General features: G+C 44.0%; 1 protein-coding gene across 1 annotated transcript in view; it reads right to left on the bottom strand.

Moving 5' to 3' along the window:
- The window catches only part of NOX4 (NADPH oxidase 4), a 139,859-nt gene that overhangs the window by 7,792 nt on the left and 116,520 nt on the right, over positions 1 to 15,547 (bottom strand). Inside the window, exons 14-17 of the mRNA XM_034758988.1 lie at positions 9,635 to 9,754; positions 4,234 to 4,342; positions 3,370 to 3,438; positions 784 to 884 (exon numbers count right to left, since the gene is read on the bottom strand). Coding sequence (XP_034614879.1) covers positions 784 to 884; positions 3,370 to 3,438; positions 4,234 to 4,342; positions 9,635 to 9,754 — 399 coding nt within the window. The remainder of the gene's footprint in view (positions 1 to 783; positions 885 to 3,369; positions 3,439 to 4,233; positions 4,343 to 9,634; positions 9,755 to 15,547) is intronic.

Here is a 15,547-nt window from a genome sequence, read left to right as displayed (position 1 = left end):
ACAGTGTATAGATCAGATCTTAGGTCCTGACCGGAGAGATATCACATACCAAGCATTCACACTGAGATCAATAAGATTTGCTGGGGCCCAATCCTTCTCAGGATCTAATCCTCAGTAACCACAGCATCAATGAGGCTGGTTTAACAACTGGGTTAAATTAAATCCAGAAGCGGTGACTCAATAATTTGGTGCGTGTCTCATTTATCCTACATCTGCCTTGTCTAGACTGTAAGCTCTGCCTCGTACAGTACTGATTACAGAGTCAGCTCTTAAACAATAAATAGCACTGGTACCCCCCAAAGAAAATGTATCTTCTGAACAAAGATATAACACAGTAGAATACGGCCGGTGTTTTACTGTTGCATTTCTATTATTCAAACTGTAAATTGTAAAAGTAACTGCAGAAAGCACCAATTATATTCTTCAATATAAAACTGGCATACGTTGCAAGCAAGATACTGATTATAGCAAAGGATTAAAACATGTACAATCGCTGTGTAGTAACACAGAAATATGATTTTTATTGCCTGGGCCACTGAACGGTTTAGTTGCAGGAAAAGATGAACTGCTCTGATAGCTCAAACGGAAAGATTTCTTTTTTTTTTTTTTTTTTTTACAGTCCATCTTTCAGCTGCAACACATTCGATAATATTAACATCAGTAGCTTGAATGTTACATGATAAGATAAACCCCCAAGTCATTTCCATACAAATAACTGTTTATTAAACATACACAATCCCCATCCCTCAAGCTATGGCAAAACCCATCAAGATTGGTACTTACTGTCTGTTACACTTGGCTATTTCATCAAAAAGGAGTTTCCAACGAGGTCGTCCAATCAAAAGCCTCGAGTTCAGGACCTGATATTTTTCACCAATTATTTTCTGTGAGAAACAATAAATTCAGTTGCTGTGTGTTTTGTACATTGTTACACATCACTCAAAGCTTGCATACTGGTCTGGTAGATGCCCTGGCTGACTTACCAAATAGCTGAAATGTAAAAACTGAACTAAGCATCAAACCAAGTGACTTAAACTGCAGCCATTTCTAGGCATCAATACCTCGGCTCCTTGCCTTTTGAACCGCCATCTTCAGGGTTGTGTGCCGTTTCTTATATAGCTGCTTATTAGTCTCCACGTTATTTTTAAACCAATTTGTCAATTAATACATAGAGCAATAGTTATATTCTTATTACTCACTCTCTAGTTTGCCTTCACTGCTACCCTTAAAGGGACACTGTCCATATAGGAAAAATCACATTTCTGTCTGAAGTATTTTTACCTACTATTGGTACAAGTAGCACCTAAGCTAACTGGGGCTGAAAAAATGACAATGGAAACCTCTAGAGTAGGGGTCGGCAACCTTTCAGAAGTGGTGTGCAGAGTCTTCATTTATTCACTCTGATTTAAGGTTTCGTGTGCCAGTAATACATTTAACGTTTTTAGGTCTCTTTCTATAAGTCTATAATATAGAACTAAACTATTGTTGTATGTAAAGTGAATACGTTTTTTTAAATGTTTAAGAAGCTTCATTTAAAATTAAATTAAAATGCAGAGCCCCCCGGACCAGTGGCCAGGACCGGGGCAGTGTGAATGCCACTGAAAATCAGCTCGCGTGCCGCCTTCGGCACGCGTGCCCATAGGTTGCCTACCCCTGCTTTAGAGGATGGTTTACCAGTTGCTTTGAACAGCCTCAGCAGTATCAAGCACCAAAGCTGGGTCCTTGGAGTGAGCACAGGATTCTTCTAGCAATTCTAACTCACTAAAATCCCAGCTGACCTCTCTTTATGAAGCCAAACCTGTTTCCACTGCATTGCATTACTGCTCCTTGTTTTACTGTCCTAATATAATGTAACATGTGGCTAGAGAAGAATTATATCTGATCTGATTTTCTGCGTTCACCCCATAATCGAATGATCTAAACCGTCTATTATACTAATACAAAAGTACATTCTAAGCTTGAACCATTTTACATTGTTTTTTTTACCATGGCTGAAAGCATTTTCTGGAAAAAAAAATGGGCTTGATTCTCTGGTGTCCTGCATCTTGGGTCACTCAGTGCAGAGGGAGTAAAACGTGACACTATTCTGGTTTGGTAGCGTTTTACACTCACTTTGGATTGGTGTCAAAGACAGCACAAGTGCAGGGCAATGGAGACTTGCATCCAGTGCTCCCTTGAACTATCTGGAGTAACTGTTCAAATCCGGATTTATGCCAGTATAACTGAAGACAAAATTTAGCCCTCATTGTATACAGTTCTATACTTGATGCCACCTTTTCTACCAAATGGCCATAAAAAAGAAAAGGAGTTCTAATACAGTCAGTAGCTACTGGACACATAATTTAAGAGTAAATATTCTAAACTGCATTACACTGACATTCAGCTTCATCTTGGATGTTTTGACTTGAACCGAGTCATTTCTTGCCTGTTAATTAATAATATATTGGATTACCTCCATGCCGGCAGAGAGATCCCATCCAGTTATTTGGAACTAGCATTGAATATTTGGAAGATTGTTCAGAATTGTTGCTGGCATATTATTTAGCTGGAGCCCAGCAGCAAGCCCTGTGTACTGGAGTAGTTCTCATCAGAACTATAAATTGTATCTTATCTTCATCTGCTAGAAAGGAGATCGAAACCCAACAGACCTGATTCTTGACTGCCTTTCACCTTGTGTAGTAATTTAAGGCTTGATCCGATGCCAATCAAAGTTAATGGCAAAGCTCACATTAATTTCGAGTGTGAAGAATCGGGCTCTTACATCTGTGCTACATCAGTGCAAAATGGATGTAAAATGCTAACATCCAGGTCACCGCATCCCATGTATAAATGGCTACACAAAGTTCCAGCCAGTGGGGAATAAATCCAACTCTCTAAACTGGCATACCGTGAACAGTTCAGTACATTTTCTGGCTGCATACTTTAAAAAGTTTGACTTCTTCAAACATTCGAGACAAAAACAACACAAAAAGAAACCAATTGGGGTTTTTAAAAATAGCCAGTTTCTCACAATGTGTTTGCTTTCAAAAGTTTGGGGCTAGAATTATTCCAGCCTGATCCTCAGCCCAGGAATGATGCAAGTTTCCCACAAAGCTCTGCCAACTGTCTAGTCTGTGGCCTGGCCTGAAGGACCTCTTTCCTAGTGGAGGGAGATATGGATCTCTGCCCATTGATAATCAACTGAATGCTACCAGACTTCATTCTTCTAGTATTGTGGGGCTGGATTGTGATGCAATCTTACTGAGAGAGTTAGCCCTTATTGTCTGCTTAAACCATCTGCAATCATTCCATTTCATGCTTAATTGGCAGTTTGTGTTGTCTACCACCAACAGATCTAGTTAGGTTTATAAACAGCATTTAGCCACATACCTGTATCCCATCTGTTTGACTGAGGTACAGCTGGATGTTTATGTAGTCTGGGCGGTTTTCCTGCCAAAGCTGGGAGGATCAGAAAAACATCAAGTGAATTAATACGTCTCCTCTTAGAGAAGAATGCAGTTGCTCTTGTCCAGTACCTTGATTAAGCTGGATCTTCACAGAAGATGCAGTGGACACGTTAATGAAAATGACACATTTACATATCTTTCTTTTACCCAGAAGCTTCTTTACATCCCAGGATAGTGAAGAAATTCTTCTAAAAAGATTTTAAAATAGTTTGAAAATCCACCTGATCTCTGTTTTGAGAACTGAAGATGACTTCCAACTCCCATAAACACTCACCCACCCTCTTCCTTCAGTCTGCTCACTAGATGAGCTGGGGTTTCACTTTTCTTCAAAGGAAAGGATCCACCCAGACTCTCTAGATGCATTTTTTTCCCCTTCTAGCAAGCTTCTTGACCATGCAAGGAGACTGTGTGTCCCTGAAGAAGGGTCACATAACCCCGATTGCAGGGCCTGTCCCAACATCCTTGCCTGTTTTAGGGGGAGGAGGGGGGAAAGAGTGAGTAAAATCCTGATTCCACTGAAGGAAATGGCAAAACTTCCATTGACTTCAGGGGAGGCAGGATTTCATCCGTTTTGTCCCACATGACTCTTTGAACCAGTCTTTCCATGTACATCAACAACAAATTTCATCTGCCAAACCACATAACTTGGTTTGGTCCCTCTGAAGTCCCAGCCTTCTCTAGTCATGTTTAATGGAAACACTTTTGTTACTAATCTAAATATATTCAAACAGATGTGTTTATTGTCAGTATCCCTTTAAAACCAACCCTGTGTAATCGTTCCCTTTACCTTGTTATGCAGCATACACAGCAAATCTGCAAACCAGCGAAAGGACTGGATTTCCCTGCACACCCAAATAAAGTAAAGTCTTCTGAGCTTGTAGCATTGCCAGTCATCACTTTAAAATGAAAATGATATGTTTGGGGAATTAATTAACACTAATTAATGTGCTTTATATTCATTGTTCAAATGTTAATTTCCATTTCCATTAAGTGAAGTTAGTTTCCCCGCATCACACTGAAATGCCCAAATCAGTCTAAAAGGATGTACTTAAATACTGAACCCATAACACAGAACAACACACTTTACGGATACTGTCTTTACAGCCGAACAGTATATACTGCACACTGACTGCATATATGACTTACGGTAAGAATGTTGATTCGTACATCATAACCAAGATGAAAGTTGTTATCTAAAAGCAAAGCTGCCTGTGCATTTCAAATACATAGTCTGGATTCTTTATTGCAATTATAAGGCAGAGTTCATTCCACAAACTCAGTTCGTCCCAGGGGAGGTGATGCTGATGAATGCAAACCTCACAAAATGCAACTCCAAAGCAAAGTTAGGGCCAAATTCTGCATTCAGGTGCATGCAAGCATCAGATGATTTCAATTATTACTTTATATGCACAGAGGCCTAAACAAGGTCAGAGCCCCATTGTGCTAGACAAAGGTATACTCCCCCAAAGAGCTTCAATGGATAAAGCATGTTCATGGACAAAGTTTGGCATTTGGTTTAGAAAACATGACACTTGTGCCAGGTTTCCTAATGGAGATGGAGACAAAACATGAATTCAGTAAAAGAGGGATGATCACCATGAACCAGGCTAGAAAATAAACATGAAAAATATCTACTGATCAACAGATGTTTAAAAAAAGTCTGCATGATTTTTTCTCAGATCAGCCATGGCTGACTTTATGTTATTGTTACTTACCTATAATTTAGCCATTTAGGGGACAAAATCCTTCCCCTTAAAACTATTTACAGATCATAAAGACCCATTGGAGACCATCACAGCTGCATTCTGGACTTCCAAAATTCAGCAGTATATGTGTGTATTAGGCCAAATGCCATGTCCAGGGGGCAAGGTGTGGGATAATGGCATAGCTGCTCCATATCTCCTACTGCACAACATGAGTTACAGTAGCCGCTGTGGTCCCATATACCAGCATTAGGGCTACCAACTTTATAATGGCTACCAACTGGACCGCCCTGCCCTGCCTCTTCCCCTAAGACCCCACCCCAGCCCCTCCTTTTCCTCCAGGCCCTGCCCTGGCTCACTCCTTTTGCCCCCCCCAGATGCTCTCCTCCCTCTCCTTTCCTCACAGCTGGATCCTCTCCAGCTCCCCCTTCCCGCCCAAGCCGGGCTCCCTCTGCTCTAGAGCTGCAGCCTGATGCAGAGCCTGCCTGTCTGCCCATGAGATGCAGGTAGGAGGCAGTCCTGGCTGAGCAGGGACTTGCACAGTCTGATGACCTCGTGCCTCCTCGCCCTGCCCATGGTAACCAGACTTTTGGTTTCCAGTCTGTACATCTTACCAGACACGGCCAGGTCCCCTTTTCAACTGGACTTTCTGGTCGAAAACCAGGCACCCGCCAACCCTAACATCGGGGCCATTTTGCTAACACATCTGTGTAACTGATGGATATGCCACAGTCCCTTTCCATATGCCTAAACCCTCCACGGCAGGCCTGCAGAGGCACTGTGGAGCAAATACCCCATAGCACACAGGGTGTGGGGGCGCTGACCTCTTGTGTGAACTCTCCATAACCTGCAGAAAGGTGCTGGCTGCACTGGGCTTCATGCCTTGTGTATCTGTAGTGGGAGTGCAGCATCCTTAATGACCTGACACCAGCTGCTGCACATACAATGCTGTCCTGCAGACAAATGTTATGTCTCCCTATTTTGTATGTCGTTTGTGCTGGGAGAAACCAGAACCAAGGTAATGGTCTGACCATATGGGGTGAGATCACAAATACAATATCATATGTGCAGTACGTAAGTAATAAACTCTAGCCATTTACTCCAGCGCATCATTCCGAAATGATTAAAGAAAATTAATGTCTCTCAGCATAAATGAACTGCAAGATATACAAGAGGATTCACTGGGGACCATCTTTTATCAGTTCAGACTTTTGACCTGAGCAAACACACGCCAGTGGGAATGAGCTAGGTTGAATCAATGCGAGGTTGATCTATACTGTTTTGTGGCATGCATCATGTGAAGTGAATGGCAAGTCAAACATACACTCTACCCCGATATAACGCAGTCCTCGGGAGACAAAAAATCTCACCGCATTATAGGTGAGACCGTGTTGAACTTGCTTTGCCCCCCCCCCTTCCTTGTTCCCTGACTGCCCCCTCCAGAGACCCCTGTCCCTAATCACCCCCAGGACTCCACCCCCTACCCAACCCCCCTGCTCCTGGTCTCCTGACTGCTCCGATCCCTATCCACATCCCCACCCCCTGACAGGCAGTCACCGGCAGCAGCGGGATGCGGAGCAACCAGGGGCGGCTCTATGTTTTTTGCCGCCCCAAGCACTGCAGTCAGGCAGCCTTCGGCGGCATGCCTGCGGGCGGTCTGCTGGTCACCGGGATTCGGCGGCATTTCTGCGGGTGATCTGCCAGTCCCATGCCTTTGGCGTACCCGCCGCCGAAGCCGCAGGACCGGCGGACCTCCCACAGGCATGCCGCCGAAGGCTGCCTGACTGCCTCCCTCACGATGACCGGCAAGCCACCCTCCACATCTTGCCACCCCAGGCACGCACTTGCTGCACTGGTGCTCGGAGCCGCCCCTGGGAGCAACGTGGCCCCAGCCCGCTCCACTCCGCCACCTCCCAGCCGCGGCCGTCCACTTCCCACCGCCGGTGAATGTGGGGAGGTTGGGGAAAGGACATCCTCCGCACTCACCAGTGGCAGGAAAGGGAAGTGGAGGGATGCGGCCCCAGCCCGCTCCGCTTTCCTTGCCCCGGCCCCAGCCTCAGCCGTGTCGCTGCGGGGAGAGGGGGTATTGGGGAAAGGTCCCGCACTCACCTGCGGCAGGTAGCAGAGCGCCGCGGCTGGGAGCTGGCAGAGTGGAGCAGGGCTTTTCCGCTTCCGCCGCTGCCGGTGAGTGCAGGGGAGACTGCGGGGCACCAAAAATTGCCCTCCCACAGCTTGTACCTCCTAGACCCTGGGGAGGAGGAGCCCCTGAACGCCCCCGAGACCCTCTACCCCTTATCCAACCCCTTGGCCCCGGCCAGGCCCGGCACCCTTAACACGCTGCTCAGAACAGTGTGTCAGAGCTTTACCGTGTTGTATGCAAACCCGTGTTATATCGGGTCGCGTTATATCGGGGTAGAGGTGTACATGGTTGGGTCTACCTACAGTAAGCTATGATGTGATAAATGTGCAGTATCATTACACAGCTAAAGATGTGTGTACGATATGCCGTGTCCACTGATACGCATGTTACTGAATATTACTACTTGTAATTAATCATTAATTTATAGACACCTGACCCATGCCAAAAAACTTCAGACTCTCTTTAAAAAAAACAATCATGATTTATAATAAATAGGCAACATTTATTAGATACCCGAGTGGAGACCCCAGCTGCTCAGAAAATATCAAAACCAAAACCAAACAGAAAACAAAAGGCTGCATCCTAGTCCTGAAGGATACCCTGATATCCTCCACAGCTGCATGTCCTTAGCAAAAAGGGCTTTCCCTGCCTACTCCCTCAAGTTTGCACACAACAGTTATCATTTTCACCCCGCTGATCTCAATTTCTATGACGGGACAAAATACAACAGGCCTATCCAGTGGACAGGTGCTCTGTATTGCTGATATCCATACATATTAACAGCAAAACATTTCTTGCTGTTGCTACTGTATAATATTACAGTGCATGGCAGCAAGATTGGTTCATTGTAATGCTGGGCTATGGCATGCAGTGTTTGGAAGCGTCCCTTTATCTGATATTGAAAACATTCACCGGACACTAAGCTGCTGTGGCAACGTCTGTACAAGCCTTTCACTGCCTCTAGTAATATGCTGATAGAGGCAGCCGTCTCATTACCTACTGCTGGCCCATAGTTATGATATGTGACGTTTTTGCTCAACGCTGTCAGGGATAAACGCATCCTGGAGAAAATAGTCAGGATATCCATCGGGACTCCAGTCTTTTGGCAGAAATGAAAATGCGCTTCAGAAAATGGTACTCCCCGTTCGAAAGAGCATGACCTCAAGAGGTCATCTAGTCCAGGCCCCTGCTCCAAGATGAACAATTGACTTTGAGAGATGAAAATTAGTAGGGAACCTGTTAGGTTCTTTGAGGGCTGCACAGGGCACCAGGAGCTGCCACATAAAAGCCGGATTTTCAGAAGCACTGAGCATGACTCCGACTGAGATTGAGGGGAGCTGAGTGAGCTCAGCATCTCTGAAAATCGGGCTTTAAAAGGTTTTAATTTCACTCCAGCTACCAGCTGATCTCTGAACAAGTGTGTCATGTGTGAATTGTAAAAGACTTCGTAAGCTAATTTCAACTGTAAGCTCTTTGGGCCAGGGACCGTCTTTGCTCGGTTTGTACAGTGTCTAGCACAATGGGGTATTGGCCCGTGACTGGGGCTACTAGGCAGCAGTGTGATACACGTAATAAAAATAATAATGAAGCTATCTCCCATTGTGTAAGAGTGGGATTGGTAGAAGTTTGACAGCCGCGGTGACTCTCAGAGAGCCACTGAAAATTTTGTCTTACTGGATTTTAAAATGTTTTAAATTAACAATAATAATAATTTTAAAAGAGACAATTAAGGTTAGGATTTTCAAAGGGGCTTAAGAGAGTTAGGTGCCCAAGTCCCATTTAAGTTCAATGTGAGTTGCATGCCTGACTCCTTTGAGTTCTTGTAAAACACCCAGCTTAAGTGTTCTTGAAAATGATAGGCAAGGAGCTGTGACTGAAGCCAAATATACATCACACTGATACTGCTCAACCTTCCCCACGTGAGGAAAATGCACCTCAGTCCTGACTCTCAGCACCCCTGTTATCTCTATCCCTGACCTTGCGCTAACACAGACTGGGGAGTTTTCTAATTAAAAGGTTGGGATTGTAAACAAATATCCCCATGGACTTGGCAGAGCTCAAACTCACTTTTCACTGGCAGTTGAATGGGAAGCTCTGTCTATAAGACCTTTAGGGACCACTGTCCAACCCAAAGTATTGCACCTTTAGCATTCATTGGTCATGAACAGCCAGCATGAACGGATTTGGGATTTTCAATGGCAGACCTCAGTCCTCCTCCCTGTTCCTCTCTCCACAGGAGGGCAGTGTTACATGAATAGGTGTTACGCACATGCTGGAAGCATTTACAATATGCAACATGGAAGTAACTCTGGGAAAATGGCTTTAAAACGGTTAGGCTCACATACAGCAGCGTGTTGAGTATTGATGCGAATGGAGTTACTCCAATGCCTCCAGCCACACAGAGGCTAACCTCATAATTCAAGGATTCTTCAGAGGGACTCCCAAAAGGACCGTCTATGTATAGCCTGCAGAAAAAGCAGAAATACTTTTCAACAAACACATTAAAATACAATACAATAAAAAGGATGCAATGAATGTAAAGCCTCTACAGAAACAGTTTAAGTTAAATATTATTTCTGGGACTCAGAAGATGAAAGCTTTCCCTGGGAAAGCGTATGTGGTGGAGGCTGTAGAGAAGAACCTAGGTCAGGACTGCAAAAAAAAAAAAAAAAAACCCACCTAGGTATACCGAATCTCTAGAGACTCTGCATGATTACATGTGATGGCACATTTCTCAATGATGTGGACAGAGAGGGCCAAACTATGGCTGCCCTACAGTGGAGACAGTAACAACATGGCTGGTTGTGCTGGGGAAGGCAAGAAGCACTGCCTTGCATTGCCCATTAGGCTAGCAGTCCCAGAGGAGACCTGCTTCCTGAACATCAGGCATGGCTGAGATGGCTCAACGACCTACTCTACATTTTCATAAGTGTAGCAAGATCCACTCCCCTGCAACTTTCCCCTGGTGTCCATTATACTTCACATGGGCATAATGACTCCAGGGAATATAGGGGTGATATTGCACATTCTGATCATACCCAGGAAGAGACATACATTAGCACAAATGATACAGTAAAAGACTATAAAGGGATGACTGAATGACCAAGAATGGCAACAGGGTGTGACACCTCTAGCATTTCAATTAAAAAAAAATTAAAAAGGGAATTTCAATAGGAAGTCTGCACTTAGGCACTTTTGAAAAATGCTACCCTATGTGATTGGGAGCCTAAGTCCCATTTTCAAAAGTCACTGAAGCACTGAGAAGCTAAGTCTCATTGAAAGTCAATGGAATTGAGGCTCCTAAGCCACTAAATCACTTCTGAAATGGGATTTAGGCATTTTTTAAAACGTTACCTCTAATTCTCTGTGGCAACTTTGAAAATCTCAGCCCCAGTCATTAGAAGAATTATAGACAACTCTATAAAATGTGTTGAACAATTTCACATAAATCAAGGTTATCTTTTTATTAATATTTAAGGATTGGATGCAGTTTTTGACTCATATTAGAGAAACCAAACTAACCAGAAGTAGTAAGTATCAGAATAGGTGGACTGATACAAAAAAGAGCTAGGTCTTCGGTTCTTCCTTGCATTACACTTAGTGTAGCTATTTATACTTGTGCAAAGTAAGCATAAAACAGCACCATTTTGATGGGCTCAGATGTAAAGGTAGGGGAGATTTGAGCCCTTATAGAATAGAATAATAGAATCATAGAATATTAGGGTTGGAAGGGACCTCAGGAGGTCATCTAGTCCAACCCCCTGCTCAAAGCAGGACCAACACCCATTAAATCATCCCAGCCAGGGCTTTGTGAAGCCGGGCCTTAAAAACCTCTAAGGATGGAGAGTCCACCACCTCCCTAGGTAATGCATTCCAGTGCTTCACCACCCTCCTAGTGAAATAATGTTTCCTGATATCCAACTTAGATCTTCCCCACTGCAACTGAAGACCATTGCTTCTTGTTCTGTCATCTGCCACCACTGAGAACAGCCTAGCTCCATCCTCTTTGGAACCCCCCTTCAGGTAGTTGAAGGTTGCTATCAAATCTCCCCTCACTCTTCTCTTCTGTAGACTAAATAACCCCAGTTCCTTCAGCCTCTCCTCGTAAGTCATGTGACCCATCCCCCTAATCATTTTTATTGCCCTCTACTGGACTCTCTCCAATTTGTCCACACCCCTTCTGTAGTGGGGGGGACCAAAACTGGATGCAATACTCTAGGTGTGGCCTCACCAGTGCCGAATAGAGGATAATAATCACTTCCCTCAATCTGCTGGCAATGCTCCTACTAATAGAGCCCAATATGCCGTTGGCCTTCTTGGCAACAAGGGCACACTGCTGACTCATATCCAGCTTCTCGTCCACTGTAATTCCCAGGTCCTTTTCTGCAGAACTGCTGCTTAGCCAGTCGGTCCCCAGCCTGTAGCGGTGCATGGGGTTCTTCTTTCCTAAGTGCAGGACTCTGCACTTGTCCTTGTTGAACCTCATCAGATTTCTTTTGGCCCAATCCTCCAATTTGTCTAGGTCACTCTGGACTATATCCCTACCCTCCAGCATATCGACCTCTTCCCCCAGCTTAATGTCCCCTGCAAACTTGCTGAGGGTGCAATGAATCCCATTATCCAGATCATTAATAAAGACATTGAACAAAACCAGTCCCAGGACTGACCCCTGGGGCACTCCACTTGATACCGGCTGCTAACTAAACATCGAGCCATCGATCGCTAGCCGCTGAGCCCGACAATCTAGCCAGCTTTCTATCCACCTTATAGTCCATTCATCCATTCCATACTTCTTTAACTTGGCGGCAAGAATACTGTGGGAGACCGTATCAAAAGTTTTGCTATAGTCAAGCTATATCACATCCACCACTTTCCCCATATCCACAGTGCCAGTTATCTCATCATAGAAGACAATCAGGTTGGTCAGGCATGACTTGCCCTTGTTGAATCCATGTTGACAGTTCCAGAACACCTTCCTCTCCTCCAAGTGCTTCAAAATGGATTCCTTGACGACCTGCTGCACGATTTTGCCAGGGACTGAAGGGAGGCTGACCGGTCTGTAGTTCCCCGGGTTCTCTTTCTTCCCTTTTTAAAATATGGGCAGTATATTTGCCTTTTTCCAGGGGACCTCCCCTGAATGCCAAGAATTTTCAAAAATTATGGCCAATGGCTCTGCAATCAGATCAGCCAACTCCCTCAGCACCCTTGGATGCATGAGATCTGGACCCATGGATTTGTGCACGTCCAGCTTTTCCTAAATAGTCCTTAACCTGTTCTTTCACCACTGAGGGCTGCTCACCTCCTCCCCATACTCTGTTGCCCAGTACAGCAGTCTGGGAGCTGACCTTGTCTGTGAAGATCAAGGCAAAAAAAGTATTGAGTACTTCAGCTTTTTCCACATCTGTCACTATGTTGCCTCACCCATTCAGTAAAGGTCCCACACTTTCCCTGACCTAGTTCTTGTTGCTAACATACCTGTGGAAACCCTTCTTGTTACCCTTCACATTCCTTGCTAGCTGCAACTCCAATTGTGCCTTGGCCTTCCTGATGACACCCCTGCATGCTCCAGCAATATTTTTATACTCCTCCCTAGTCATCTGTCCAAATTTCCACTTCTTGTAAGCTTCCTTTTTGAGTTTAAGCTCACCGAAGATTTCACTGTTAAGCCAAGCTGGTCACCTGCCATATTTGCTATTCTTTCTGCACATCGGGATGGTTTCTTCCTGTGCCCTCAATAAGGATTCTTTAAAATACAGCCAGCTGTCCTGGACTCCTTGCCTCCTCATATTAGCCTCCCAGGGGATCCTGCCCATCAGTTTCCTAAGGGAGTTTAAGTCTGCTTTTCTGAAGTCCAGGGTCCATAATTTGCTACTCTCCTTTCTTCCTCTTGTCAGGATCCTGAACTCAACCATCTCATGGTCACTGTTGCCTAGGCTGCCACCCACTTCTACTTCCCTTACCAATTCTTCCCTGTTTGTAAGCAGCAGGTCAAGAGGAACAGGCCCCTAGTCGGTTCCTCCAGCACTTGTACCAGGAAGTTGTCCCCAACTCTCTTCAATAACTTTCTGGATCGTCTGTGCATTGCTGTATTGCTCTCCCAATAGATGGCAGGATGATTGAAGTCCCCTATTAGAACCAGGGCCTGTGATCTGAAAACTTCTGTTACTTGTCCGAAGAAAGCCTCATCTACCTCATCCTTCTGATCCAGTGGTCTATAGCAGATGTCCACCACAACATCATCCTTGTCCTCTCGCCTCTAAACTTAACCCAAAGACTCTCAACAGGCTTTTCTCCAGTTTCAAACTGGAGCTCTGAGCAATCATACCACTCTCTTACATACAATGCAACTCCTCCACCTTTCCTCCCCTGCCTGTCCTTCCTGAACAGTTTATACTCATCCACGACAATGCTCCAGTCATGTGAACTGCCCACTAAGTTTCTGTTATTCCAATCACATCATAGTTCCTTGACTATGCCAGGACTTCCAATTCTTCCTGCTTGTTTCCCAGGCTTCTTGCGTTCGTGTACATAAACCTAAGATAACTAGCCAGTTGTCCTACTTTCTCAGTATGAATCAGGAAGCTTCCCATCTTGTACCCTCCTCCTTGCGTTTCCTCCCGGGATCCCACTCCCCCACTTACCTCTGGGCTTAGGTCACCATCCCCCGGCGAACCTACTTAAGAGCCCTCCTCACTAAGTTAGCAAGCCTGCCTGCGAAGATGCTCTTCCCTCTCTTTGTTAGGTGGATCCCATCTCTTCCTAGCACTATAGCCCCAGAATATCCCATATAGGCAGTGTCTGTGTGTTCAGCTAAATATATTATTCATATGGCAATTATTTAGGAAAACAAGTTACCTTATTTGTCCCAGAACAAACATTCTACCTTAAATTGGTCAGACTTTACACTGAGGTCCCATTTAAAAATAGTTTATAAAGTGTTAGTAGATAATTCCTAGCTATTTTAATAAATGGTTAATCAACTGTTATAGTTATTAAATCCCAAAGTCAACAGGTAGCTTATAACCATGGGTTGTAAACATCTATAACATCTTCTAGTGAAGTGCATATGACCCCTACTATGAATATCTCTGATATGCTTATAGCAGCTATTCATCATTTATTAACCATTTAGAAACCATTTGTGAATGGACCCTTAATATAAAAAGTGACTGTGAAAACAATTGTTTTGATTTAATTGATTTTTAGTGAACGTGCACTTACATGCAAAATGAAATCAACATATTAAATGTTTAATTTCATCATTTTCAGTAAAGTTATATAATTTCTCTTCCTAATTCACCATTTATAATGGTTAGTGTTTCACTTACCATCATATATGCCTCTCATTATACCTCCATAATTGCTTTTGCCATTGCACAAAACAAAGGTGCAACAATATCAGAAGTACTGCCAACCTCCCCTCTTTACCTGGTTGAATCTCCTCAAATTAGCAACTGATCCTTCTATAAACTAGCTAGATTTCTTTTTTAAAGTCTTGGGGCTATTACCTTATTGATCCTATGAATGACTTCATAAATACCTTTATGAAATCCCAGTGCTAATCAATATCGGGTCCCCAGACAGCACAGTGATGAGCATGGCACAAAAACAGATTAGGAAGAAATATGGACAGGTAACTTCATTTCCAGGCTGGGAAAGAAATTTAGCAAGATGTGTGCATGCATCTTGTAAAAATAGGACTTTGTTTCTATCTTTTCATAAAATATGCTATAACATTTTTCTCTAGTTACTTAATAAATGTACCAAATTGATATATAAACTATATAAATGGGTAACTTTACTCAAGAACTGTCATCGGTTCAGTAATGAGTGGAGTACAGCAGTTGCTTAACAGACCATTGCAACACTGCACAGCCATTTAATAGAGATGGTAAAGAAGCATCTGTTACCTAAATGAAATAGAAGTGGGAATGTAGATAGCCAAACTGTAATTAATCAAACTGGGATTTGGAACAGAGAACTTTAAAGTATTCCTAGACTGCAATGTAAGCCAGGGTTAGTAGAACTCGAATGAGCAGATCCTGGATTTGTTAACTTAGGGCTTGAACATCAACCCTCATTTGTAACCCCAGGCTAGGAATTGTTGAACCCTGGGTCCCAACCTGGGGCTCCAGCCTCTACATTACATTATGTGGGCTCAAGGCCAGTCACTCATATCCAGCTTGCCTAGCACCCTACCAAAATGTGGCTGCTCTAGCCCATTGTTCATGATGCAGTGCGGGAAAATTTGACTGCTC

This window comes from Trachemys scripta, chromosome 1 (assembly GCF_013100865.1).
Source record: "Trachemys scripta elegans isolate TJP31775 chromosome 1, CAS_Tse_1.0, whole genome shotgun sequence".
Classification (NCBI taxonomy): Eukaryota; Metazoa; Chordata; order Testudines; family Emydidae; genus Trachemys; species Trachemys scripta.
The sequence above is the reverse complement of the archived record's forward strand: the minus strand, read 5'-3'. Positions and strand labels throughout refer to the sequence as shown.